General features: G+C 36.0%; 1 protein-coding gene across 2 annotated transcripts in view; it reads left to right on the forward strand.

Moving 5' to 3' along the window:
- Nucleotides 1-27,723, forward strand: part of LOC145684386 (uncharacterized) — a 74,555-nt gene that overhangs the window by 23,315 nt on the left and 23,517 nt on the right. The window contains exons 2-3 of one of the 2 annotated variants that reach the window (XM_081756642.1): nt 558-1,090; nt 3,793-5,393. In XM_081756642.1, coding sequence (XP_081612768.1) covers nt 714-1,090; nt 3,793-4,954 — 1,539 coding nt within the window. In that variant the 5' untranslated portion in view covers nt 558-713 and the 3' untranslated portion in view covers nt 4,955-5,393. Of the gene's footprint in view, nt 1-557; nt 1,091-3,792; nt 5,394-27,723 lie in introns of those variants that run through there. The other variant, XM_081756644.1, reaches the window with a different exon arrangement.

Here is a 27,723-nt window from a genome sequence, read left to right on the forward strand (position 1 = left end):
GAGAACATCTGACATCCTTTGAATATCAAAACTCTATATTTTCGTTAATACATTCGGTTTACGTATTATCAATGAATATAACAAAGTTAGTGTAGAAGCAGTTCTCTATCGGCATAGGAGCAGTTAATCTGTGTAAATTTATATTTATATTATAATAGTAAAAATACCAAATTTCCTGAAGGTTCTCATATTAAATTAATTCTTTATTTTGCTACTGAATTTGCCGGAACAAACAAAATTCTATTATTTAAGATTTGAATTTTTTTTATAAACTTAAATTTATATTTTACAGTATTTCTTAAACATTCACCGTAAAATAATAATTTTTAATTACTTTCAAAGCAAGTAGAGGAATTCAGCTTCATCGAAGTTTGGGCACTTCAAAGCGGTTACATCGACGAACCTGCCGTCGTGTTTTTTTTTTTTTTTTACTAGAAAACTTTGTATAGCGAATTTTAGCTGTAACGTTTTACGGTTTTCAGTAAATTTCTCATTTTCAATATTAACTTACAATAGTTTTTTTTATAATTAACTAAACGAGAACTTATCTTTCACAGGTACTTCGAAAAAATATTCATTTATTTAAGAAGAGGAATCAAAATACAAGTTAAATAACCGCTTCCAATAAAGTGGATTTCAATATTACAAGTAAAGCAATAAGTTATTTTAAAAAGTTTCTGAAGACTGTACCTGCCAAGATATACAAGTTAGAAATGGAATATAAATATCTAATGGAAAATGAAACCTCCTTCACAGAAGGTGTACTATGCTCTAAATTTGGTTGCAGAAACTGTTACGTTAAGCTAGAGCCATTGAATCTGAAGAAAATAGAAATTCAGGTGTTGATAGAGGAACATGAAAAATCATCATCTGCAGTCACAGAACTTGTGAAAGAGTATGACACCAAATCTTCTTCAACTCTATTAAAGGCACAGTCACGTGATACGAGTACAGAACTGGACATCAAAGCAGATACAATATCTGGGTCTGAAAATGACTTGGAGATAAACATTTGTGAAAATGAATCGTCTTCACCATGTGGATTATTTCCAAATGTCAGAGAAGAAAATAAATCATGTGAAAAAAGAAGGTAAGTATTCATTTTCTGTACCAATGTCAATTGATTTATTTGAATAGAACCGGCTAGTAAAGAAAAGAAAGAATTACACAACGCGGAAATTGGGAAACGATTCTAGGTATGTAAAACGTAAAGAAGTTTGACCATATGTTTTCAGTTTATATATAGTAAGAACATCATTATTTGTACGCAGCTTCACACAATCTAGTAAGCCATCTAATGACCTATAGAAATCCTGCGTTGTATTGCTGTTTAATATCCTCACTGCTACATTTTCAAAAAGGTAACTTTTCAATCGTGCTTTCAATATATTGCAAATAAAATAATCCTATGGAACAACTGGCAAGTATGCGAGGACACATGTTTTGATTTGAAGCTTCCAAAAATCATTGTGTTCAATTCTATGCAACTGCTTTCATCAGTAGATACTCAGAGATATATTTCTGGTTCGTAAAATTATCACCAGCAGATTTTTTCAGAAAATAGAAAAAGAAGGGACTAGTAGCAATTTGACCTACGATATCTTAAGCATAACGGCAAATGTCTTAATTTGTTTTATATTAGTTGGAAAAGTTTGATCTTTGAAGCTTATCAGAATCCTTTCATAAAGCATTTTTGCCGGTTGGTATTAGAAACGCGTTGAAGAAACCATGAGGTTCTACAGCAAATATGGCTTCTTTTCAGCAGTGATCCCCAGTTTCCTGGTAATGCTGCATTCTCCTCCGTTTCTGCTCCTTCAGTAAGAAGTTCGGCCAAAATGTCCGTACAACTTCTATTCCTTCAAGTCTTTCATTATTAGTTTCCAAAAAATCTCAATTTCTACTCCAGGAGTTGCGATATTATCCTATGAAATTAACATCAATTATTCAAAATACTCATAACAATGTTAATTATTTCGTTGTCTGACTCGACGGGCCGCTGATCATGTTCCATAATTTCCTGCTAGGAATCAACCTCTTATGAGATTAAAATCATGGTAACCAATTGTTCTCGTATATATCTATTTTTCATATCAAGTATTTTCGAGGGAGGTTATGCAAAGCTCACAGAACGCAATGTTTCCTTTGTTACAGTATTGAAATGGTGACAGGGTATCATAATGACTATCATTACGTGACCGCGTCGTGCGCCACATTAGCAAAACACGAAGGTGTTAATTTCTGCGCATATTTCAAAGCTAACGAGGAAAATTCAACACTACGAAAATATTTCGTACCAAGATAAAATTCCAAGCAATGAATAACTAAACAAGTTTCGTTTCCTTATTGTCACAATGTGTATTAATTTTAGTTTTATATTGTTAAGTATGTTCGTTCTTTAGGTGATACAAATTCTGATTTTCTTTTCGTTCTATTTATATGAACTTGTACAGATAGCTTTTGCCACTTATCAGCAATATAATTTTTTTCTAATCCTTGTGTATTCTTAATTATTTCTCATTCCTCTCCAATCTCCAATTTGTTTGATTATTTTCTTTTTGAAAGGTAACAAACTTACGTAGAAGCATCATCAATTCTTGTATTTTTTTAAAAAAATCTGTACTTTAAAATTTTAAATGGGACCTCTCCGTGGCTAAGAAGTTAGCATACGCGCTTTCGGCGTGGGAGGCCCGGGTTGGATTCCCGGCGGGAGCTCATGTGGTTCGGATTCCACGTTAATCAGTAGATCCACGTCTTATGTAGCCTCGCTGCTGAACGGGACGTTAAACTAAAACCAACTCAACAATTTTAAATGTTCTGTATCAAGAGGCAGTGATCAAATATCTTAAATAGGTATATGTTTATTTCGTATGTCTGTAACAGAAGTACTTCGTTCATATATAGCTATATCCGTTGCAGTTTCTTTGTACTCTGAATGGGTAATATAGGCTACGCAGCAATGTACAATTAAGAAATTCATCAAACCGAACTCCTTTCTCGGTCTTGTATTTATTTTATTCATGAAGTACTTTTGTACAAGACAATTCCTGTCAATATATTTTTATTTGTATGTCTACGTAAATGCATCTGTTCCATTACTGTGACAGGACACCAATTGATCTGCAGCGCTCTCTAAAGTAGTATCGTGTGAAGGTTAGAATAAGGATGGATATAACCTTTCATATTTTATGGCATTTATGTTGTCATATTGAACTAATAATAATAATAATAATAATAATAATAATAATAATAATAATAATAATAATAATAATAATAATAATAATAATAATATAATAGTAATAATAATATAATAATAATAATAATAATAATAATAATAATAATACTTCAGAAATTGCAGTGTTGGGCTGCATTACATTGTGAGTTTCTAAAACGTTAAATGTATAGGATATTTTTAGCCATAGGAACAAAAGTTTGATTATCATGATGAAAAGTTCGGCCATCAAGAATATTTATAATGCCATAGATTTATCCCCGAAATCTTAAAGTACGGCGCTAGTACCATAATTAGTAAATTATCGCTTCATGGTTTTAACAATAATACATTGACTTGACCTTAATTTTCTTATAGTTACCTGAAAAAGAATGCATTCAGTTTAGGAACAGAAGTAAAATTGACTCCAATATTTATATATATATATATATATATATATATATATATATATATATATATATATATATATATATTCGTAATTTAATTAATGTAGGAGGAAAGTGCGCATCTTTCTTTTTCAATATTAAAGTTTCTACAATATTTGTCTTCTTTATATCCATTAGGACTTCCTTTGAAGGCAAAGAACATATATTTTGTGGTACATTTGAAGAAGGTTATAATCAGCTTTGTTGTAATTCATCAAATGGAGATCTTGAAGAAACTCAGTCTTTGGCACGTCGAAATATTAAATCTTATGTATGTAGGAAATGCGGTAAATTGGAAAGACAGTCTTCAACTCATATTGTATTACCGTCTTTGTTTGAAGATAAATCACATAATAGCGAATTAAATTCAACAGGTAGTGTCTCAACGTCCAGAGAAATAAAATATTATTATTGTACTGAATGTTCAAATTCCCGTATCTCACGAAAGCGATTGACAACACGTTCACTGCAGGCGTTGTATTATTGTGAAGAGTGTGGAAAATCATTTATACTAAAAAGTGCATGCAAAAAACATTTAGCAATACACTCAGTTAACAGGTCCTACTTTTGTGAGGAATGTGGAACATCCTACAAACAGAAACAATATTTACGATCACATATGAGAGCTCATATGAATGTAAAACCGTATTCATGCAAAAAATGTGGGAAGTCGTTTGTAGAGAAAAGTAACTTGAGCAGGCATACGCGAACACACAGAGAGTTGTTTTCAGATAAGGAACTTCCCAGGTTTATTTGTGATGATTGCGGGACGAAATATACTGAGAAATCGGACTTGATAAAACATTTAAAATGTAGTGTAAAACATGGTGGTAACAAAGAACTATTATGTGATAAATGTGGCAAACTGTTTATAAGACGATCCTATTTGAATCGGCATTCCCGATCTCATTTTGTTAAGGAAAAATATTGTTGTCACGAGTGTGGTAAATCATTTAGTCGGAAATATATTCTGAGCGAACATTTACTAACTCACTCATGTGAAAGAGGCGAAAAAGTACATTTTACATGTAAGGAATGCGGGAAGATCCTATCAAGCAAAATTACTTTGAAGTGGCATCTGCTACTGCATAAAGACGTAAGACCGTATCCCTGTAAGGTTTGCGGTAAATCATTCGCTCAAAAGACTTTTCTGAATGTCCATTTAGTGAGCCATTCAGAAGCAAGGCCATATATGTGTGAGAAATGTCACAGATCATACAAATATAAATCGACATTGAAAAGACATCTTTGCCCCAACAGAGAAAAGGCTCATAGGGATAAATGTGTAAGTTATGCATAATCATTAAGTACACTTTTCAGACTATTAGCAGTTTGACACAAATTTAATACTCTAGTTCCTAACAGTAAGACATCACCTATTAATTTATTGAGATATGAAGTCCTGTTCCGAAAAGACTTTGGGACTCAGGTTTTATTTTGAGAAGATAGCAATACGTTTTATACATTATCAAAAAAAATATCAAAGGATGGAAAAAGATAAAATTTTCTCAAAGTGGATTAATATTTGAATAAATAATTTTTGAATGATCCATCCCTGTTTATTCGAAGTGATGTTTCAGAACATTTCTCGTTAGTGATGCATTAATATACGAAGCTGTTGGTATGATCTTTTCTGTATAATTTCACTCTTTCTACTGTTACCGTTTTCTTATTCAAGTTATAAAACTCAAATATTTTTACAAATTTAATAGAACTTAAATTTATATTAAATATTTTGTTCATTATTATTGTTATTATTATTCCATATTCATTTTAAACCTTATGCAATGTAGAAAGTTTTATTTATTTAATTATAAACATCTCTGTGCAGTTTATATGAAATAGCTAAGTTTAATAGTTATTTTCATATTTGGAAATACAGTCTTTCTCAGTGAAATACTTTCTTTTTTTTTAACTGGACCACGATTTCAGTATGTTGCGAAATGTATGAGGCAAGACAATCAATTTGAAGTGTGATTTATCAAAGCATTTAGATATGAGATATGCTTTTTGTTAATTGTAATTTATAGAGGTTGCTCAGCCAACGTTTGGCCGATGTCGTTCCTCCCCCCTCCCGAGCAGAATGGACTCACCCGACCTGGCTCGTGGCTTCCTGCAGTGATGTGAAGTGGCTTCCAGGGGACGGAGTTGTTTTTCTGCGCGGACGACAACGCACAAAACAGGACCATTGTTTTGAGTCTGTGTTAAATTTGTTTCTAACTGTAGGTTTCCGCTCTGAGACGAAAATGCCACCCAAACTATCTCGGTTTAGGGGAGGCTATGTTGCGGCTCTTCATGACACCCACTTTAGTGTTTCTGTCATTAGAAAAGAGTGCAAGAAGAATGGTTGTAACGTCAGTATAAGTGGAATAAAAAATGTTATTAAAAAGCACAAGGGCAACCAAGCTCCACCATTTGGATCACCAACGAAGTTCCCTAGGAATCGGAAGTGCACCAAAGCCACCTCAACCATGCACAGGAATCTTCGAAAATGGCAGTGCAAAAAAATCCGTCAACACAAAAGTGTATGGCTAATCGTCTTGGCGTGTCTTTGGGGACTGTGGGCGGGACGATACACCATCAACTCAAGCTGCAAAAGGTCATGAAAGCTCGCGGCTTTCTTCTCGCGGATGCCCACCAAAAGGAACGAAAGTGTAACGCCCGGAAGCTGTACGAACAGTATCTGGGAAAACAAAGTTGGATGTACGTCGTAACGCTCGATGAATCATGGATTTACTTTTCCGACAGCGGCAAACCGAGAGCTAAAATATACCGAGAGATAGGCGCCAAGAATATCAAAAGGTGGGTCCGTGTCTATAAAGAATGTTTCCCAAAAGGGTTCATGGTCGTTACTGGCTATTGTTACCGAGGTAAACTGAAGATTCGTAGGATGGCGAAGAACTGCAAAATAAATTCGCAGTATTTTCAGGAGCAGATCATGCCGCCGATCTACTAGCATGGGATTCCAACAATGTACGGAAATGATGCCAATCTGGTTCGCATTCACATAGAAATGGCCTCACGATCATCCCTCGCATTCTACAGGGAGATGGAGGAGGCAAGTGGTATGCAGGTGATATCTTTCAATGAGGTACCTATTAAATCCCCAGATGCAAGTCCTATGGACTATTTCGGATTTGGATTGCAGAAGCGGGCTTTGGGAAAACGGCGTGTGAAACTGTGGAAGGACTTTGGCAAGCTGTGGAAAGGGAAAGGGGCAATATTTCCCTCCCAGTTCTTCATGGAAGCCAATTACAGTGGAAATTACCTGTCGGGCTATTGTTAGGAACCAAGGGAAACACATCGAGCACTTACGGACCTAGCGCCATGTATTCATCTAAATTAGGTAAGTCCAAATTGGCCAAATGTAGACTGAACAACCTCTGTATATCTATCTATCTATCTATCTATCTATATATGTGTATATATAAATCGGGTGATTCCGTTAGTCCGTACCAGGCCTTTAAATCGGAAATTGTCCGAGATGTGTACAAACTGAAAAACACGTATCCCATTAGTTGCAAAGGACAACAGAGCGAAGTAAAAGGTTTCGTCCCAGGGTCCCACGCAGGGTCCCAGACGGGGTCCAACTCAAAATTGTCAAATGGAAAGAGGAGTAAAGTGGTATATCGCTTGAAAACTCTTGTAAAAAGAAAGAAGCTACAACAAGTCCCGATTCTCTACGATCACCGTATGCAACATGGCTGCGGGTCAAAATGTCATCACAAGTTGCATTGAAATGAATGTGAAAAACACATATTCCAGTGGAACTGGCGGTAAAATTGCCGGAGAGTGTCCGGTAGCCCTGGAGAGTTGTGATGCTCATCATAAAAACACATCAGCAAGTGGTGCACACAGCCGAAAGATTGAGTCAATGACACTAGTCGGTCGGGAGAAAACAACTGTTTTCACTTTGCTTGCACAGAATTCTTCGAGATGTGGAACGAGGCAAGCATGCTCTACCAATGTTTCCTGCATCTGTTTTGTAAGAGGTCTGGGGCTCTGCCCAGATTTTGACCTTGGTGTCCTCACAGGATGTGTGTTTGAAAGCCGTTTGTCGGTAGTTGTTTTTTCTTAGGGTGGCCTCTCCCCTCCCAGACCTCCGACACTATGGGATGAAAGAAATTTAACACTGTATCCTCCCGACTGGCTAGTGCAACGGACGAAATATTTCGGCTGTGTGCACTACGCTATGATTTGTTTCCAGGATGCACACCATAACTCTCCAGGGTACAGCAATTATACGGAACATTCCCCTGGGACATGTTGTTTTACACCATTTGCCAGCATTCAGCCCAGAACCCAAAAGGGCGGTATAAATAGATCTGTATTCTGGACTTGCCGTGTGCTATCCAACGACGTATATATCTTGCCAAGCCTCGAGTGTCACGTTGCGACCCTCTCCGCGTTATTGTGTTATTTCCGTTCGAGAATGCATTTCCCCCCAATTCCCTACCTAGGTCTGAATGATGTCATAGCCTGGTTCGTCTGTATACCTATCCTAAGCTCAGTGTTCCTCAGTAGCAATAGGCAATAATGGGATTGAAGCAAGGTTCAAGCTTTGTCCTTACCGGCCTTTTTTTCCCTATGCACCGTGTAAAAGTGAAATTCATGAGACATTAATGTCGTGAAACGTATAACTTCAAATGAAATACCGAAACGAATAAAGATACACATCTTTGATAACGATTACTGCAACTGGATTGTGCTGTTTGCTGGTTTATGTTTGTTGTACAAAACAAACGCCTTTCGAGAGAAACAGTCGCAGACAACCTTGAAATGAAAGACACGAACGTGAGGTACGCTGGAACACAGTTTGTTTCACAGTAAGTTGAGCAGGCTTTTGCTGAAGGGTCGTTAGTACGAATTGTAGTGAAGTACTTGTGCTGTGCAAAAGTAATACACGCTACGAATTGAGTTGTGTGTGTGTGTGTGTGTCAGAAGGCTTCCATTTCATTGTAGAAGGTGGCACGTACTACCCTAATATCGTGTGTTAGTGCCGTTTCGGCTAAAGATAGCATTGTATTGGAACAACGCCATATACGAACGAGGAGGCATTTGACATGTTAATGGTGTTAGGGGAACGTAGGCGAAAGTATAGAGGTGCAGCCCGAATTTATAACGCAAGATTCCCACAGCGACAATCAATTTCCCATAATGTACTTCGACGGTTAGCAAATCGTCTGATACAAACAAGGCGCATACCTCCTCAATATGGGGGTCAAATTGTAGATGACAATGATGTCGTTATTGATTTTTTGGCTGCTGTCGACATACGTCCTAATGCATCCTCAAGAGATATTGCCCGGGATCACGGAATTAGTCAAACAAGTGTACTGCGTATACTGTGAAATCACAAACGCCACCCGTATCATATATCCCTGTATTAGGTGCTAACAGATGCCGACCGTAATAAGTGCCTCCACTTTTGTAATTGGTCCCGTCAAAAATTGAGGACAAACCCAGCGTTTTTCAGTATGTACGTGCTGTGGTCAGACGAAGCAATATTTACAAGTGATGGCCATGTCAACCTACACAACGCGAATTATAGGGCTGCGTAGAATCCGCATTGGACACTACAGATCGAACGACAAAGACGTTGGAGCATCAATGTGTGGGATGGTATCATTGGAACACATGTAATTGGGCCCTGGTTTATTGATGGAAATTTAACATCGGCTCTGTTCCATCAATTCTTGACAGAACATCTATCGCAACTGCTGGAAAACATCCCACTTCATGTGCGGCGTAATATGTGGATGAAATTGGATGGTTGTCCAGCACATGCTGCTCGTATATGCTAGGTGCATTAAATACTTTATTTCCGCACCGTTGGTTAGGAAGATGATCCAATACTCCTTTCCCTCCTTACCTGCATGGTCTGCCCTCCTCCTCATGTGCATGGACTATTATTTCCGGGGTTGACTCAAGGAGCTTGTTTACACGAATAGACCAACTACACCAGAAGATATGAGGCAACGTATAATGACCGCATTTCGAAGCATAGAAGAGGCAGAGCTTGAAGCTATGGGCTATAATTATTATCGGTGTCTGGACCGTTGTCTTGCTGTACATGAACGACAATTTCGGTAAAACGTGCTGTGTGAAGTGCACATCTGTTACATAAGGGACAGCAGCCGTCTCCAAAGTAAATATGATATATCCTTTGTACGTTATGCGATGGTAAATTAATTCTTAGATCAACGTTAGGCTTTTCAATATAATATGCTTACCTGCCTACCATAACGCTTCCATTTTCATACTGTGTATGTTACCAGTGTTGACTATGAAACGAGACACCCAACACTTTTCAGTTGTGTCACGAAAGAGGACTGAACAGTTTCTGTAGTAATGTATCCGGAAAACGTATGTTACCAAGGAAATATAGCTGTTCAAAATGTTCAGAGTCTTCCCTCTAGCAGAATTAAACAACTGCTAATTTGGAGGTGGACCCTGCCTGGATATCTAGAACTGGTTACCGTGTTATGTTGTACTTTTGAAATAATGAGACACTTGTTTTTCAGTTTTTACGTCTAGCTGGCCGTTTTAGATTTATAGGTGTGGCCATATTGTTTTCAATGCAACTTTTGATGACATTTTGACCCGCCGCCATGTTGCATAGAGTGATCGTAGAGAATCGGGACTTGTTGTAGCTTCTTTCTTCTTACAAGAGCTTTCAAGCGATATACCACTTGACACCTCTTTCCATTTGAGAATTTTGAGTTGGACCCCGTCTAAGACCCCGCGGGAGACCCTGGGGCGAAACTTTTTACTTCGATCTTTTGTCCTTTGAACATCATGTGACACTTGTTTTTCCATCTGGCTGCCCATTTCTGACCTATAAGTGTGGCCAGATTGTTTTCAATGCAAACTTCGGTGACATTTTGACCCGCCGCCATTTTGCATAGGGTGATCATAGAGAATTGGGACTTTTTATAGCTTCTTTCTTTCTACAAGAGCTTTCAAGAGATATACCACTTGACTCCTCTTACCATTTGACAATTTTAGAACCCCGTCTGTGACCCTGGGACGAAACTTTTTACTTCGCTCTGTTGTCCTTTGCAACCAATGGGATACGTGTTTTTCAGTTTGTACATATGGCGGACTGTTTTCGATTTAAAGTCTGTTACGTATTAACGGAATCACCCGATATATATATAAGCGTGTCCCTTATTTTGGGTAATTTCCTGGTCGATACGTACACCCCCAAATGTGACCACAAAGACGCATTAGTGAAATATTAGTTCTCTTCAAGAACATTAACCCGTGTCGACGATAGTCATGAAATGGCGTTTCCGCATTATATAATATATTTTAGAATTTCCAATGGTGATAATAAAAAAATAAAAGAGACAGAGAAACGAAACTTTGTACAAAGCAGCTAGAGAATGGACGACATTTGCCTGCATATATACGAACGTCACCAGATGAAGAGTGTTGCCAATCCAGGAGAAAGTTGTGTTTTTGTAAATCGAATGACCTGAACAGGATATCATCATTCGAAGCAATAATGAAAGTAAAGACAAGAGAGGTTGTAAACGGAGATCAGTGTTGCAAACTTTTCGAGAAATAACTTGAAATATGTTTCAATGCAAACACCGTTGGAGCGCACAGAAAATGAGGTACTAACGTTATATACACCTTAATTTAAACAGTGACAAAACTGTTTGCACTGACTCTAAGTCTAGAAGAGCCCGCTGAGCAGTGTTGGCTACATGCAAGGGAGTAGAGCATGAGTAGTAGTTCCGTGGCTATGTAAGATCGATAAGCCATTTACTGACCGAGATATTCGGTATTTTTGTTAAAGCATAGAAGTAAGGTTTGTAAAAGATGGCAACGCTGCACACCTGCGGTTTCTTACTCTTGACTTCATCAGCGACCTCAAAAGCCGACGAGTACATAAACCCATGCAAATTGCACGCTGTTCTCATATTTTAATCTGGTGATTTGGATTCCAGCCCGCTGTGCAGCGTTGCCACCTTTTACGAGGGCCATCCGGAAATTGGTACCCGTTTGTGCAATAAAGACACAGTAGTACATATTTACAAATATACACATTTTTATTGGAAAGAGCATACTTTACACTACTTCTCCACTTAATTACCAAGCAAATTGAGGCATTTGTCATACTGTGTGCCGAGTTTTTGTATTCCAGCGTCATAGTCCTCCGCCGCCAGCGTATTGAGATACGTAATCACGCCTCGTTTAAGTTCTTCATCGCTGTCAAATCGTTTTCCCGCCACAATTGTTCGAGACACAGTAGGAACATGTTCACAGAGTTCATCAATTGTGACGCGCCGATCATTCCTCACGCATTCGTCTACTGACCGCATCTGTTCGTCTGTAATGACAGATGGTTTCCCTGAACGCTCCTCGTCGTGTGTACTCCCCCTCTCCAGGTTGAAGTTGCGACACCAGCGCCAAACAGACGTCTCGTCTATCACATTGTCTCCATACACCTTCTTTAATTGGCGATAAATTTCACAAGGTCGAACGTTTCGTGCATTAAGAAATTTGATCACGGCCTTCACTTCACAACTGGCGGCGTTCGCAATTCGTTTAATCATTATAGACGAGCACAGACACAACGCATGCACTGCTAGCGTGAAGCAACCTCGCCCAGAGCAGGCAGACAAGCCACTCCCGCGGTCTGACCTTGCCCAGTGGCTCCCCGAGTCGTCAGCGCTTCATGCGGCGCAAACGGGTACCACTTTCCGGATGACCCTCGTACAAACCTTCCTTGTCAGTTTTACGAGATACCGTGTATCTCGGTCAGTACGTGACATATCGATCTCACATAGCCACGGAACTATTCCTCATGTTCTACTCCCTTGCATTACATGTTTGAAGATATACAGCATTAGTGACCTATTCCGAGTTATTGTACTTCCTCCAAACTGATCTTTTCTCTTCTATTGATGGCAACACTGCTCAGCGGGCTCTTCTAGACTTAGAGTCAGTGTAAAAAGTTTTTTGTCAATGTTTAATTTAAATTGTACATAACGTTAGTACCTCATTTTCTGTGCGCTCCAACGGTGTTCGCATTGAAACATGTTTCAAGTTATTTCTCGAAAAGTTTGCAACACTGATCTCCATTTACAACCTCTCTTGTCTTTACTTTCATTATTGCTTCCAATGATGATATCCTGTTCAGGTCATTCGATTTACAAAAACACAACTTTCTCCTGGATTGGCAACACTCTTCATCTGGTGACGTTCGTATATATGCAGGCAGATGTCGTCCATTCTCTAGCAGCTTTGTACAAGGTTTCGTTTCTCTGTCTCTTTTAGTTTTTTTATTATCACCATTGGAAATTCTAAAATATACTATAATGTGGAAACGCCATTTCATGACTGTCGTCAAGTCGGCACGGGTTAATGTTCTCGTAGAGAACTGCTATTTCACTAATGCGTCTTTGCGGTCACATAGAATACATTTGGGGATGTGCGTATCGCAACAGGAAATTACCCAAAATAAGGGACACCCTTACATATATATCAGGTGATTCCGTTAGTCCGGCCTTTAAATCGAAAACAGTCGCGATATGTACAAACTGAAAAACACGTATTCCATTAGTTGCAAAGGACAACAGAGCGAAGTAAAAAGTTTCGCCCCAGGGTCCCCCGCAGGGTCCCAGACGGGGTCCAACTCAAAATTCTCAATTTGAAAGAGGTGTCAAGTGGTATATTACTTGAAAGCTCTTGTAAGAAGAAAGAAGCTACAACAAGTCCCGATTCTCTACGATCACCCTATGCAACATGGCGGTGGGTCAAAATGTCATCAAAAGTTGCATTGAAAACAATATGGCCACACCTATAAATCTAAAACAGGCAGCCAGACGTAAAAACTGAAAAACAAGTGCCTCATTATTTCAAAAGTACAGCATAACACGGCAACCAGTTCTAGATATCCAGGCAGGGTCCACCTCCAAATTAGCAGTTGTTTGATTGTGCTGGAGGGAAGACCCTGAACATTTTGAACAGCTACCGTATATTTCCTTGGTAACATACGTTTTCCGGGAACAATACTACAGTGACTGTTCAGTCCTCTTTCGTGACACTACTGAAAAGTGTTGTCTTGTCTCGTCTCGTAGTAAACACTGGTAACATACACAGTATGAAAATGGAAGCGTTATGGTGGAAAGGTAAGCATATTATATTGAAACGTCTAACGTTGTTCTAAGAATTAATTTACCATCGCATAACGTACAAAGGATATATCATATTTACCTTGGAGACGGCTGCTGTCCGTTATCTAACAGATGTGCACTTCACACAGCATGTTTTACCGAAATTGTCGTCCATGTACGGAAAGACAACGGTCCAGACACCGATAATATTTATAGCCCACAGCTTCAATCTCTGCCTCTTCTATGCTTCGAAATGCGGTCATTATACTTTGCTTCATATCTTCTGGTGTAGTTGGTCTATTCGTGTAAACAAGCTCCTTGAGTCGACCCCAGAAGTAATAGTCCATGCACACAACGAGGAGGGCAGACCATGCAGGTAAGGAGGGAAAGGAGTATTGGATCATCTTCCTAACCAACGCTGCGGAAATAAATTATTTAATGTACTTCTGCATATACGAGCAGCATGTGCTGGACAACCATCCAATTTCATCCATATATTACGCCGCACATGAAGTGGGATGTTTTCCAGCAGTTGCGATAGATGTTCTGTCAAGAATTGATGGAACAGAGGCGACGTTAAACTTCCATCAATAAACCAGGGCCCAATTACATGTGTTGCAATGATACCATCCCACACATTGATGCTCCAACGTCTTTGTCGTTCGATCTGTAGTGTCCAATGCGGATTCTACGCAGCCCAATATTGCACATTGTGTAGGTTGACATGGCCATCACTTGTAAATATTGCTTCGTCTGAACACAGCACGTACATACTGAAAAACGTTGGGTTTGTCCTCAATTTCTGACTTGCCCAATTACAAAACTGGAGGCGCTTATTACGGTCGGCATCTGTTAGCACCTGATACACGGAGATATGATACAGGTGGCGTTTATGCCTCCACAGTATACGCAGTACACTTGTTTGACTAATTCCGTGATCCCAGGCAATATATCTTGAGGATGCATTAGGACGTACGTCGACAGCAGCCAAAAAATCAATTGCATTACAGGTTTTAAACGATACAGCAGTAGTGTTATTTACCAACTTATTGTACCTTTTCCAAACTCAACTTTTCCTTTCTATTTTTTGCAACACTTCAGCGAATCCTTCTAGAATTCGAGTCAGAGTAAACAATTCAGATTTAAACTGTAGAGAACGTTAGTACCTCACCCCGTGTGTGCGTCAATGGTACTTGCATTTAACACGTTTCATGCTATTTCTTGAAAAAGTTTGCAACACTGATCTGCGTTTACCAAGTCTTTTGTCTTTATTTTCACTGTGACCTCCAATGGTGATATCCTGTTTAGGTCATTTCATTAAGAAAAACTTAACTTTCTCCTGGGTTGGCAACACTGTTCATTCGTTGATATTTGTCAATATACGGGCAGATGTCGTCCATTCTCTAGTTGATTTTTGCGAAGCTTCGTTTGTCTGTCACTTTTAGTTTCTTTGTTATCACGATTGGAAATTCTAAATTATATTATAATGTGGAAACGTCATTTCATGATTTTGTTGTCAAGTCAGCACGGGTTAATATTCTCTTAGAGAGCTGCTATTTCACTAATGCGTCTTTGCCGTCACATATAATACATTTGGGGGCTGCGTCTTGCAACAAAAAATTGCCCAAAATAAGGAACACCCTAATATATACATATATATATTGAAATCGTGTTTTGCCGTTGTTAGAGTTTTATAAACTTAAGCGTAACTCTCTCCTTTTCTCTTTCTCTTTGTTATGTAATTTTGTGTCTTCGTTCCAGCTTTACTACGGCAAATCACAATTCCATCCGCACTTATATTTTGTCGAAAAACCAAAGCTGGGCAAAGGCGGTTGTTCAAAAAAATGGAAAGTGTGTAGATGATTAGTTTAAGCACAAATATCAACGAGTAAAAATTATCCTACAATATTAATCACAAAACCTAATTAAACTGTGAAAAAAATATAATGTTGCTGAATATAGTTTACACAAATTAAAAGGACATCAAAGATCACAAATGAGCATACAACTTTCTCTAAATATCTTATGTAAAAGTTTTAACCTCTTATTTTATTTTTTCTTTTACTTTCTCTCAATGAAAAAGTTGCTGGGGGCTCGATCAATAATTAATCTTTCACTTACGATAAGTCTTCGACCGGTCAGTTGATTCACTCACTGCTGATACCACTCGGGTCCCGACGTCGATTCGAAATTGGGTGTGAAAGAAGTCCATAGAAAATCCCTGCACTGGAGCCAGAATAGGCTTAGGGGTGCGTCAGTTAGGCCCAAAAGATCCGCTTTAATCTTCTTCTTGGCGAGGCTCAATAATTATCCACATTGGCGTAATTCTTTTATGATTTTGGCGATCTAGTACTCACTTGTTTGACAAAACTAAGAACTTTACCTCAGTAGTAATAAGATGTTCAACTATAGCTCACCGTTATATGCTTACGAAATCATTTTTTACGCTCAACCCAAAAAGAGTGAGGGGAGCCAATTTTCGGTAATGCAAGCGTGCAACTCAAACAGCACACCCAGTTTGCATCCAAGGGTGGCTAGCTTAAGGTACGTCCTCGTAGACTCTGGCATGATTGGAGTTTCTCTTGCCGAAACATGGTTTACATGTTGTTAGCTTTTCTTCAGGAGCAGAGTCATCGACCAATCACCGCTCATTTGCCACAGTGCGTAGGTGGTAATGCAAATGTCCCGAAAGTTAGGGAGCAAAAACTCTCCAAGCATGTCACTATCACATGAACAAAGGTCCTCCTTCTCGACCATATATGGCCGCAGAATCAAAATGAGGCCTACCAACACGAATGTACAAAATACCAAACTGATAAGGAAGGCTTCGAGATTGTTCCTCTATATACGAGGATTGGTTAATAAAGTTTAAAATAAAGTCTGTCTTTTCCAATGTCCTTTTAAATTTGAAAAAATGACCTTCGGGTCGGTGATATCCTTTTGGTTTCGAACAATTAACCGAGCAAATTGATTCAATTTGCGAAGAGAACCCTGCCCGTCAGAGTGTTAATGGTCCATATTAAAATGTCACTGGAAAATCACTGTATTGGGGAACGTCCTGTATATAAATCAAATGTCACTGGGGACTCACTATCGGAATCGGTATATTGGGGTTTCAGTCTACATATCACGCTTCACTTGTTAACTATAAGGTTGTTTAAGCTGTATGACGATAAGCCACCTTATGCTAAAGCCACGATAAGCCACCTTATGCTTATGCCACCTTATGCTTATTATGTTTATACTGCCACTTTCAAGTTCTGAATAAGCCACCTTTCTGCCACCATTACTGAAATGTCCATTATTATTTCATTTATTTACTTATACAATTCCAAGTTCCTTTTCTTTCTTTCTTTTTATTTATATTTTAATTATTTATTTATTAATTATTATTTATTTTTTGAACTATTGGTTTCTCACCATGAATCTTGGTTTCAATTCGTTTTCCAATCTTTTGCACTAAACATATAACGTATTTTAAATCATAATAAACATATTGATCCAAATGAATATACAAATAGACATTGATACAAACGTACTTAATTACTAAACAGTAACAAGAAATGTGTGTATCGATTTCGAAAATGTTGCCTGACGAAGGTGTAAATGGTAAGGTCGAAATTCCTTATATGTATATCTGATGTAGTGTAATGTGTCTATATGCAACTTTTTACAACAAACTTAATCAATACTTATGCACCTTTTTATTACAAACTTAATCAATACTTAAACTTTCTTATTCAAAATATTGGTAATATTCAACTACTAAATGTAAATACATAATATAGTATCAAAGAAAATAATATTTAATAATTTTCATATTTATTCACATAAAACATTAATAAAACAAAGTGATTTTCAAAACAAGTATCTCGTAAGACAATTATAACATTAATCACATACTAATTATTTAAAGTACTATATTTTCAACTTACTAAATATCAAAAAATACTAAAAGAATACAAAATAACTTAAGTTTCAATAATCATATTGCTCAAACAACAAAACAAAAGATTCATTGAAATCTTCCAAGTAAATTTAGAATCACATATCAACTCACAAAATAATCATTCATATCTGACTTGTTATTAAAACCAATATATCAAAACTTACTTTTACCAAATCAATTATAACAGGTATGTATGCATCAACACTAGTGCACGGACCTTTATAACATTATGGAACGCACGATCATTGGCTGATACAATCATTACTTAATCTTATCTTCAACAAAACTCCTTATTGGCAATGGCAAAGTATAACTCTTCTAATACATTCACGGGCATTAATCGCAAAACACATAACAAGAGGGACATACAATCCACCTCTAAAAGCATTAAACATTTACAATAAATACTTCCTACTCATCTAGCATCCACAAGCTAAGCATTCGAGAAGTAACAAGCAGTAACAATCTCCGAACATGAGCCGCCCTCTAATGGCCTTTGGTGTCACGTTAAAATACGCATACATCATAACAATAACTTAATGTAAGGATGCCGCTGTACAACAGCCTATTGGTATCTTAAACATAGCCCTAAATCATTTGTAATGCTCAATTCCATTCAGTTGCACTGAAAAGTATGCAACCCAAAGATACCGTATACGCAATCATTTTGTTCGCTTGATGACCATTATCAATATCCACGTGCCTAATAAATTTGTGCCTGATTCATTCAACATAACATAAGCAATGGGGCCTACACGTTACTAGATTACACAACGAATCAAAAAATATTCTTTTAAAATCTGAAAATTTCCAAATTCCATTTAAATTTCGTCGTAGAATATTACTATTGAGTGAGTTTATTCACAAGTGCTACTTTAAGACAATATTTTCTCTCCTTTTAAATTTACAAACATATAAACAATCAGTTAAACAACAATGTAATTCGTTAGTTATGACTATTGTATTGAAATGAATTGCGTAGCGAAAGATCCAAATAATACTTTCCTTTTGTTGAAGTTACTAAAAACTTTAATAAAGTGAATTAACCATATTTTTTCACCTGTATGAATTTTTGAGATAAAAGAAAACAAAAGTTAGGTATTCTCCCCTTTGTGCAAGTCGTTGCACAATAGATAAACTTGTGAGAAAATTATGAAAACGAAACTTTTTAAAAATATGCTTTGCATATTAAAACTACTTTTCAATTTCAAATATACATCTTTAGAAAAGATAATTAAAATGTACTGACATAATATATAGAAGTAGTGCAACATATGAACAAAATTTAGATGCTAATTATTTTTTTTGTCCACTAAATATGCAAAATATATTCATTAAATTAGTAAAATTCAAAATTGAGCAAAATTTATATATATACTATCTAACATTCCTACGTATTATATTAGTACACATAAAGTGATACTATTTATATACTTGCACTATATAACATAACTAATAAACTTTCAAACATTTTAATACATATACGTGAGTTAAACGGCGGTTAAGCCTTTGGAAGTGCCATTCTGTACATCGCTAATTGACAGCACAGCTTATAAGTCATTAATAAAAAGTATAGGATAATGGATTGTTCCCGAAATCCAACGGGCGCAGACTTACAATCTCCTACGGCTGAAGTGTGCAGGGTCGCCAAACTCTCTGACGATTCGACTCGCTCCTACACTAAAATATTATGCACCATCCAGCTGAATGCTTTACGAATTCAGCTATGACATGTCCGGGTTAATTTCCCAACCTCAATTGAGCTGTCAACATTCAGGCTTTTAGGAGGCATCTTAAGAACATAAATACGATGAAAAGAACGATAAAGAGGTTTACCTAGGGAGGAGATTTAATATTACAGCCCTACATTTCAATTTATCGATCATTTAACTATTAATCACTATTCAAGGCCCGCTCATATCTAGAAAATTAGTAGGTTTATAAACATAACCTTTCAAAGAGCGCTAGCGAATACATAAATGTGCGGCCTCACTGGCAGAATGCACTTATCATTATCGAGAATAAAATCACATCCAGGAATATTTGTCATAATCGTGAAATATGAACTAACAATAATGTTAACTTGTTCATTAAACAGTAATAGTGTTCATGGGCTATTCATACATAACGATCTTCATATGTTTTCCTAACATAGTTTTAATTTTACAATGTACTGCCTATTTGACATAGGCATCCAATACTATCGATACAAAGTTGTATCCGGTGTTTATCGCAGTAATGGGGTACCGTGGTATTATAAACTGGTGTCTCTCCTTTTCTTTTTCTCGATACCAGTTTCTAATTCCCGGCACAAGGAAAGAAGAGTTATTTTCAAAATCAAAAAGAATAACATTTAGTTTACTTACTTCAACTTCAAGTCAAAACTAAGTATTATATCAAAATCTAAAATCAAATCATTAATTTTTATTACTATTATACTGGTAAACATTAAAAACCTAAACAGTGTTTTGAAATGTGTAGTCAACAGCCAAATTCTACACATTAGCTGGAACCCAACCAGACGCTACCCTAGTTTCATCATTTTAATTTTGTAACGAAAGTAGTGATGTTCCTAGGGGAGGAATTATATTTAACTTTTAGATCTTCTTAACTCATAATATAGTTGTTTCTAAACTCAACTAAATTTCAAATCTCATTAACATCGTGACGAATGCAAGTTGACTTTGCATAGCAAACACCATATGTTAACATGTTCGCAAGCAGATTTATCAAATCCAATATTATTGTCAATGATTTTCAACATTATACTAAATTATGTCTTAATTTAGAACGTTTCAACGCCAAATCGATTTTGCATTACAAACTTAATATACCTTTACCCTTACTCAAGAACAAAATCGAGTGAAAAGATTCATTGACTGAAAGGTACACATTTTTTTAAATACCCCAAATTCAAATTTCATAATTAATTGTAATAACTATTAGTAATTCTCTAATTAGATTTTCAAATATCTCTAATTGCCTAATATTTCCTTAAATGCATACTTGCATAGGGACAGCTAAGTTTTCATATAAAAATGAAGGAGAACAAATAAAAACTCAAAACAAGATTGGATAATATAATTTTATTAATGAAGTCCGGTTCCAAAACTGGAAACAGCTACAAAGGAATAAAACATACAAAACACGATTATCCTAACAAGAATTCGATACAGAAATTCCGTATCCCAAAACGAGATAACCACACTTTTCAAAAGTGGAGGGGCATTATTAAAGTTTCAAAAGTCCGAATTCGCGTTCTAATTTGGTTACCTGTTCAAAATTTCTAATGCTGCTCTCCCTGTGCTTTGAAAATCCAAACAATGTTCCCAAAAACTGGATAAAAACCATAAAACATGACATTTAAACAAAGTATCCGACCGCAGATCACTATTGGTTGTTTCTTTGGACGGGCGGTGGCAATACAGATTTGGAGCCCAGAGTGAGCGAGACACCTAGAGACCAGAGGGGAACCAACGCACGCCCGGACGTCATAATGAAGGTACACCTTTCCTAACTGATAATCCTATCCCAAACCCTGTCTCTCTTCTTTTCATAGAATTTCTTCGTAAATTACTCTAATATCCCCAATGATCATTTTCATCAAAGGACAGCCGTCCGAATCCAGTACCTGTATTGCGAGCTAAATTTCCCACTTTAGTTCTTCTGACGGCTTGTGTGTAGGTTGAGTTTCCTTTCATTTTTCCTCCCCCACACACCCTTTACATGGTGGCGGTGGGCACTTTCAAAGCTGAAAAGAAATTCCTAACTTTCAAAATTCGATGGGAATAATTAAATAAATAAGCAATGATCTTGATTTATTTCGTCCATTCGCCTAACAACAAAATAACGACTTCATTTTACTATTTATCTCAACTTCTCCTCTCTCAAAACCTTTTTTTCAATGCCATAGTTGGACTCCATTGGAATAGTTAGGCATAATGACCTTAAGACATTCGCTAGTCCACTTGGTGAGCGCATACAATAATCAGTGACGTACAAATCACGTGTCTTGTACAGAAAATAATTCAACTTATGCATATTTTCCAATCGCATAGAACGTTGTTTAATTGGTGTCTCATTACCTTCTTCATTCATTGGCTCTCTGATGGTTATGGATTTCACACAGTAGTAAGGGTGTCATCCTATCGCGTTTTTGATTATCCTCAATGAGGGGCCCCAAAGCCCGGAGTCAATAATCCTGGGGAACATAGGACCACCACTCTAGATTTTGGCAGGGGTACCTTGGCCCACCCACTAAATTCTGGCAGGGGTACCTAGGACCACACACTAATTTTGGAAATTGCCAAATCTAAAAATTGGGTATGGTAGCCTAGGACCAGGGTATGTACATCTATTAGTATTGGGAGTTCACCTCGTTTCCTTTCATGGGTAAAAAATTGCCAAAAAGTTAAATTTCGGGTTTTTTGACCTAATTTATTCCTTTTCATGTTGTTTTATTCCCTTATATAGTTATATGGGTGTATACAGGGGTCCATTCTCTTTCATACGATATGGGTATATTGGTGCAACCCTTTAAAAATTTGGGAGGGGTACATTGGCCCACTCCTTAAATTTTGGAAATTGCCCAATTTAAACATTTGGTATTATAGTATAGGACCCTAATATAGATAACTGATATATGGGTGGTCCACCTCGTTCCCTTTTAGGGGTACAAAATTGCCAAAATATAAACGTAAGCAATACGTTGTACCACGTGTTTGGTTTTTGACCCAATTTATCCCCTTGAATGAGGTCCTATTACCTTACATGGTTATAAGGTTATGTATAGGTGTCCATTTCTTATCATAAGACATAGATACATTTGTGCACCCCTTTAAATTTTTGAGAAGGGTACCTTGGCCCACCCCTTCATTTTGAAATTGCCCTTTTTATATATTTGGTATTATAGTATAGAACCCTAATATAGATCATTATAAATTTGGATGGTCCACCTCGTTCCCTTTTAGGGGTACAAAATTGCCAAATTTTAGTAGAACTACGTTTTTTTGGCCCAATTTATCTCCTTTGATGAGGTCGTATTACCTTATATGGTTATATGGTCATACATATTGGTCCATTCCCTATCATAAGACAAGGGTATATTAATGCATCCTTTTTTGGGAGGGGTACCTTTTCCCACCTCTTTAATTTTGGAAATTGTCCAATTTGAACATTTGGTATTATAGTATAGAATCCTAATATAGATAACTGAAATTTGGGTGGTCCACCTCGTTCTCTTTTAGGATTAAAAATTGCCAAAATGTAAACGTAAGCAATAAGTTGTACCACATGTTTGGTTTTGACCTAATTTATCCTGTTTGGATGAGGTCCTATTACCTTATATGGTTGTATGATCATATATAGGGGCCCATTCCCTATCATAAAACATAGGTACATTGATGCACCCCTTTAAATTTTTGGGTGGGGGTCAAATCCTTAAATTTTGGAAATGTTCCAATTTAAGCATTCGGTATCATAGCACAGGACTTTAATATGTATCGTGATAAATTTGGGTGGTACACCTTGTTCCCTTTCATGGGTAAAAAATTGCGAAAATATAAACATAAGAAATATGTTGTACCACGTGTTTGGTTTTTGGCCCAATTTATCCCCTTTGATGTGGTCTTATTACCTTATATGGTTATATGGTCATGTATATGGGTTCATTTTCTATCATAAGACATGGGTACATTGATGCACTCTTTAAAAATTTGGGAGGGGTATCTTGGCTTAACCACTCAGTTTTAGAAATTGTTTAATATAAGCATTTGTTTCAAAATACAGAACTTCAATATGTACCACTATAAATTTGGATGGCCCACATCGTTCCCTTTCATGGGTAAAAAACTACAAAAATCAAATTTCGGAGGTTATTGACACCCTTTGATAATAATGAATGTGTACAGAGGTTTATTACCTTTATATGTTTATGTTCCCTTTTAAATTTGGGAATTATCAAATAACAAAATTCGGTAAACGTTTTCTAGGACTCATTGTAAATGTGGGTGCCCCTCTTATGGCCAACTATTCAACTTTTAAAGGTTATTGACCTATTTTATCTTTTTTGATATGACTTTATTATTGAATGAGTACAGGATTTATTACTTTTTCATAAGACACATATTTATTTATGTACCAATCTTAAAATTTGGGTGGGGTATATTTCTTATTGTTAAATTAATAATTGGTAATTGTTCTTAGAATTGGGTGGTATCTCTTTCTGTGCGTAAATCATTGTCAAATATGAGTATGGTCACGTGATCTGTTGACCTATGATGGGATTAGGTGTCCAGAACATTGGTACATTTAAACTTTGTAGGATAATTTGAGAATTGTCAAAATGAAATTACGTCATAGGTTTTGATTATTACCGCCTATGGGCCAAATATAAACGTAAGCAACACGATGTGCTATGAGATTGAATAGTGTACAGGGATTCATTTCCTTTTCAAAATTCGTGGAAGTTATCAAATAACACGTTTCTAGACAACAGTTGGTTCTGCTAAGATAAACAATTGACCTAATTGAGACCTAACTACAACATGTAATTATACGATTAATTCTAAGACTTAGGTATATCGAGAGAGGTACGTAGGACCATTCTTTAAATTTGGGAATTGCGATAAACAAAATTTTAGTATGAGGTACGAAATTTGAAACAATATTTTGAACTTTAGTTAAGCTCATAGTCTAAGATCATTGGTGGTGGTTGAATTAACCTTGAGTTTTCAGAAATTTGATAGGTATCTTATTGAATATTATGGCTTATAGTTGAAAGGCAATACATGCTATAACACTTTGAAATTTAATCACAAGGTGATGTAATCTGACACTGGCAAGGTTATTGTTGATGCAACTTGACTAGCTGATCACTATCTATCATGCAATCTGATTGGTTGATCACTATCTTTCGTGCAATCTGATTGGCTGATGATTTTCAAATCTTTGCTGCATTCATTTTAAGTTTTGTTAAACATTTAAAAATCTTGGTTTGAACACATTTTGTACTGTCTGATAAATATAATCAAAACCGTTTATTTGTTAATCGAATAGTTAAACCCGGATATTGTTTGACGTTTAACCGTGAGACGTGAAATTATTTTAGTTGAAATTTTTGGTTTGAAAATTCTTTTCGTTTAAAGCTTTGTGATTGAAAATTTTTGTTTCAAATTTTTGTTTGAATTTTTTGTTTCAAAATTTAGTTTGAAACGAAAATTTTTGTAAATTTTTTGTTTCAAAATTTTGTTTGAAATTTTTCTGATTTTGTTTTGAATTTTTTTGTTTCAAAATTTTTGTATGTAATATTTATTTCAAAATTATTTTTAAAATTTTTTCGTTTGAAATTTGTTGGTATTTTTTTGTTTGAAGTTAATTCTGGAAAATTTTGGTTTCAAATTTTTAAGATTAACACTCATTACTAAAGAACCGGCAACAAATTTCTAGCAACAATGTTTTTCCATGATGCAATAGTACACGTCAGAACATGGTAATGCAAAGTCATCAATTTTACATCATCCTTCGAGTTAGTATTCATGACAACGTCATCATGGCTACTTGTCTTTAGTTTCTAAACACACGTGATGTGATGAAATCATTTACCGATTTAACACAGAATATACCTTATAGAATCTTAGCTAGCCAAATGATCCCATGAAAGTCACTATCACGTGAACAAAGGTCCTCCTTCTCGACCATATATGGCCACAGAATCAAGATGAGGCCTACCAACATAAATGTACAAAATACCAAACTGATAAGGAGGGCTTCGAGATTGTTCCTCTATATACGAGGGTTGCTTAATAAAGTTCGAAATAAAGTCTGTCTATTCCAATGTCCTTTTAAATTGGAAAAAATGCGCTTCGGTTGAATATATATATATATATATATATATATATATATATATATATATATATATATATATATATATATATATATATATAGCTCTGATTAATCATAGAATTTCAATGATGTTAGGCAGAGACGAAGTAGACATTTATTAAAGAGGAGCGGGTCCAAAACGTTTCGGAGTAGTTCATATTCAACATGAAGACTGTATTAAAATGTATAAAATTAGGTGAAAATTACAGAAAAGTTGTGATTTCAAGGGAGGGGTTGTTTGGACCCACAGGAATCACCCTTGCACGTTCCTGGTGTCATATATCTTTTCATTTCTATTGTATTTGAGCTACAAATACAGTTTAACCTCGTTAATCCGAATATTTGTTTGCTCGAGCATTTCGGATTATGAAGGATTTCGCAGTTGGGATTACTAAGGAATGCTAAATATATGCCCGAAACAAGCTTAAAATACGTACATAAATTTATTGACAATATGTACGTGCTTACAATAAATTAAGAAATTACACAATGGACACCTACTACAAAATGGTATTTTGTATGTTACTGTTCTTTAAATACTACAATACAGTAGCTTTATGTGAGAGAAAGTAATTTGAGAAAGTAGAATGAAAGTATTTTAGTAGAATGATCCCTACTAAAATACATTTCACGGTATCGCACCTATCCTTAGTCTAAACTCCAAGGATATACAAGCAGAATTTAAATATTACGATTCGTATTCCTCTAATACAAAATCTAAAACTTGGTCCTAAGCCACAGCCATCTCCTCGGCTGCACCCTCGTTACTGACTTCCAAAAATAATCGCGAAGAAAAAGCGAGACCTCTGGAGCACGGAGGCTCCTCCCGAAAAATAATTCCGTCTCATCTACTTGAAAAGAATGAAGAATCTGCCCTATTTCCCCTTCTCTCTTATATATGATTTTTACAACCTCACTCTCTCCGCAACACGAGAGAAGCTTTCGTTCTGCTTAACAGTGTTTCAAACTAAACTAGATTGCTACCAGAAGAAAACTTTAGCCTAACTTGGAAATATTTCCTCTAAAGCTGTAAAAGATAATTTTCAGATAAACACACACACAGACACAGAGACATATATATATATATATATATATATATATATATATATATATATATATATATATATATATATATATATATATATATATATTCAACAATACAGAAAATGTTGAAACAGGAAACATATTTATCTATATAAAAGATTAATAAATATTTGCCATATTTTATCATGTTTTTACCAGCGCTGGTACTGACTACTAATAATGTATGTATTATTAAAACCAAAGAAAATAATATGAATATTATAATACTTTAAAATATATGAAGATATATACAAAACTAGCAATGAGCCCGAAAGTGCTCATTGCCGTGGTTATGGGGACCAAAAACTTCATCAGTTTATTCATTGTATTCCCTAGTAGCATTTACGCTCATTTAATCAAAAGCGACCACTGTTATTTTTTGGAAAGTATCCAAGGAGAAACCTACAGCCTTCATAAGATAGAGGACGTCATTGAGAATGCCCTCAGGTTTACATGTCGAGAAACAAGATAAAATAGAAAATGATTTTTTTTAAGACTTAAATGTTTCCTACAAATTATTAGTTTCACATCAAGGACAAACGTCTGTAAGACATCATTCTTAGAATATTAGGAAAACATTTCTAGAAAGACGCATTAAAAAAAACATTTTTCGAAGAACATCAACATGATATTTTTCTGTGTGTGAAATACCTTATAGAACATTTCAGTAATGTTTTAAAATATTTTATGCGATCTAGGAATTTTGATCAATGACCAAAACTCAGTATGATCATTACGTTCTTATCTAAATGACTTTTGTAATAATTAGGCTGCTATCGCCAAATTTACGGTTATTTACTCTGTGATTCGACATTATTTAACTTCAGAGAATTCAAATGTATGAACTATGTGTTATCTACATAATTAATATACATTTCTAATTGAAATCGGAAGCTTGTAGCATATACCAGTCTCGTATCCACGGGGGCGAACCCCCCTAAACTTTTTCTTGCCATTAAATTTTCACGATAGGCTTACAAAAAATATATTATTGTTTGATGAATAATAATATGGTTGGATGACCCC

This window comes from Thermobia domestica, chromosome 4, assembly GCF_964235325.1.
Source record: "Thermobia domestica chromosome 4, izTheDome1.hap1.1, whole genome shotgun sequence".
Classification (NCBI taxonomy): domain Eukaryota; kingdom Metazoa; phylum Arthropoda; class Insecta; order Zygentoma; family Lepismatidae; genus Thermobia; species Thermobia domestica.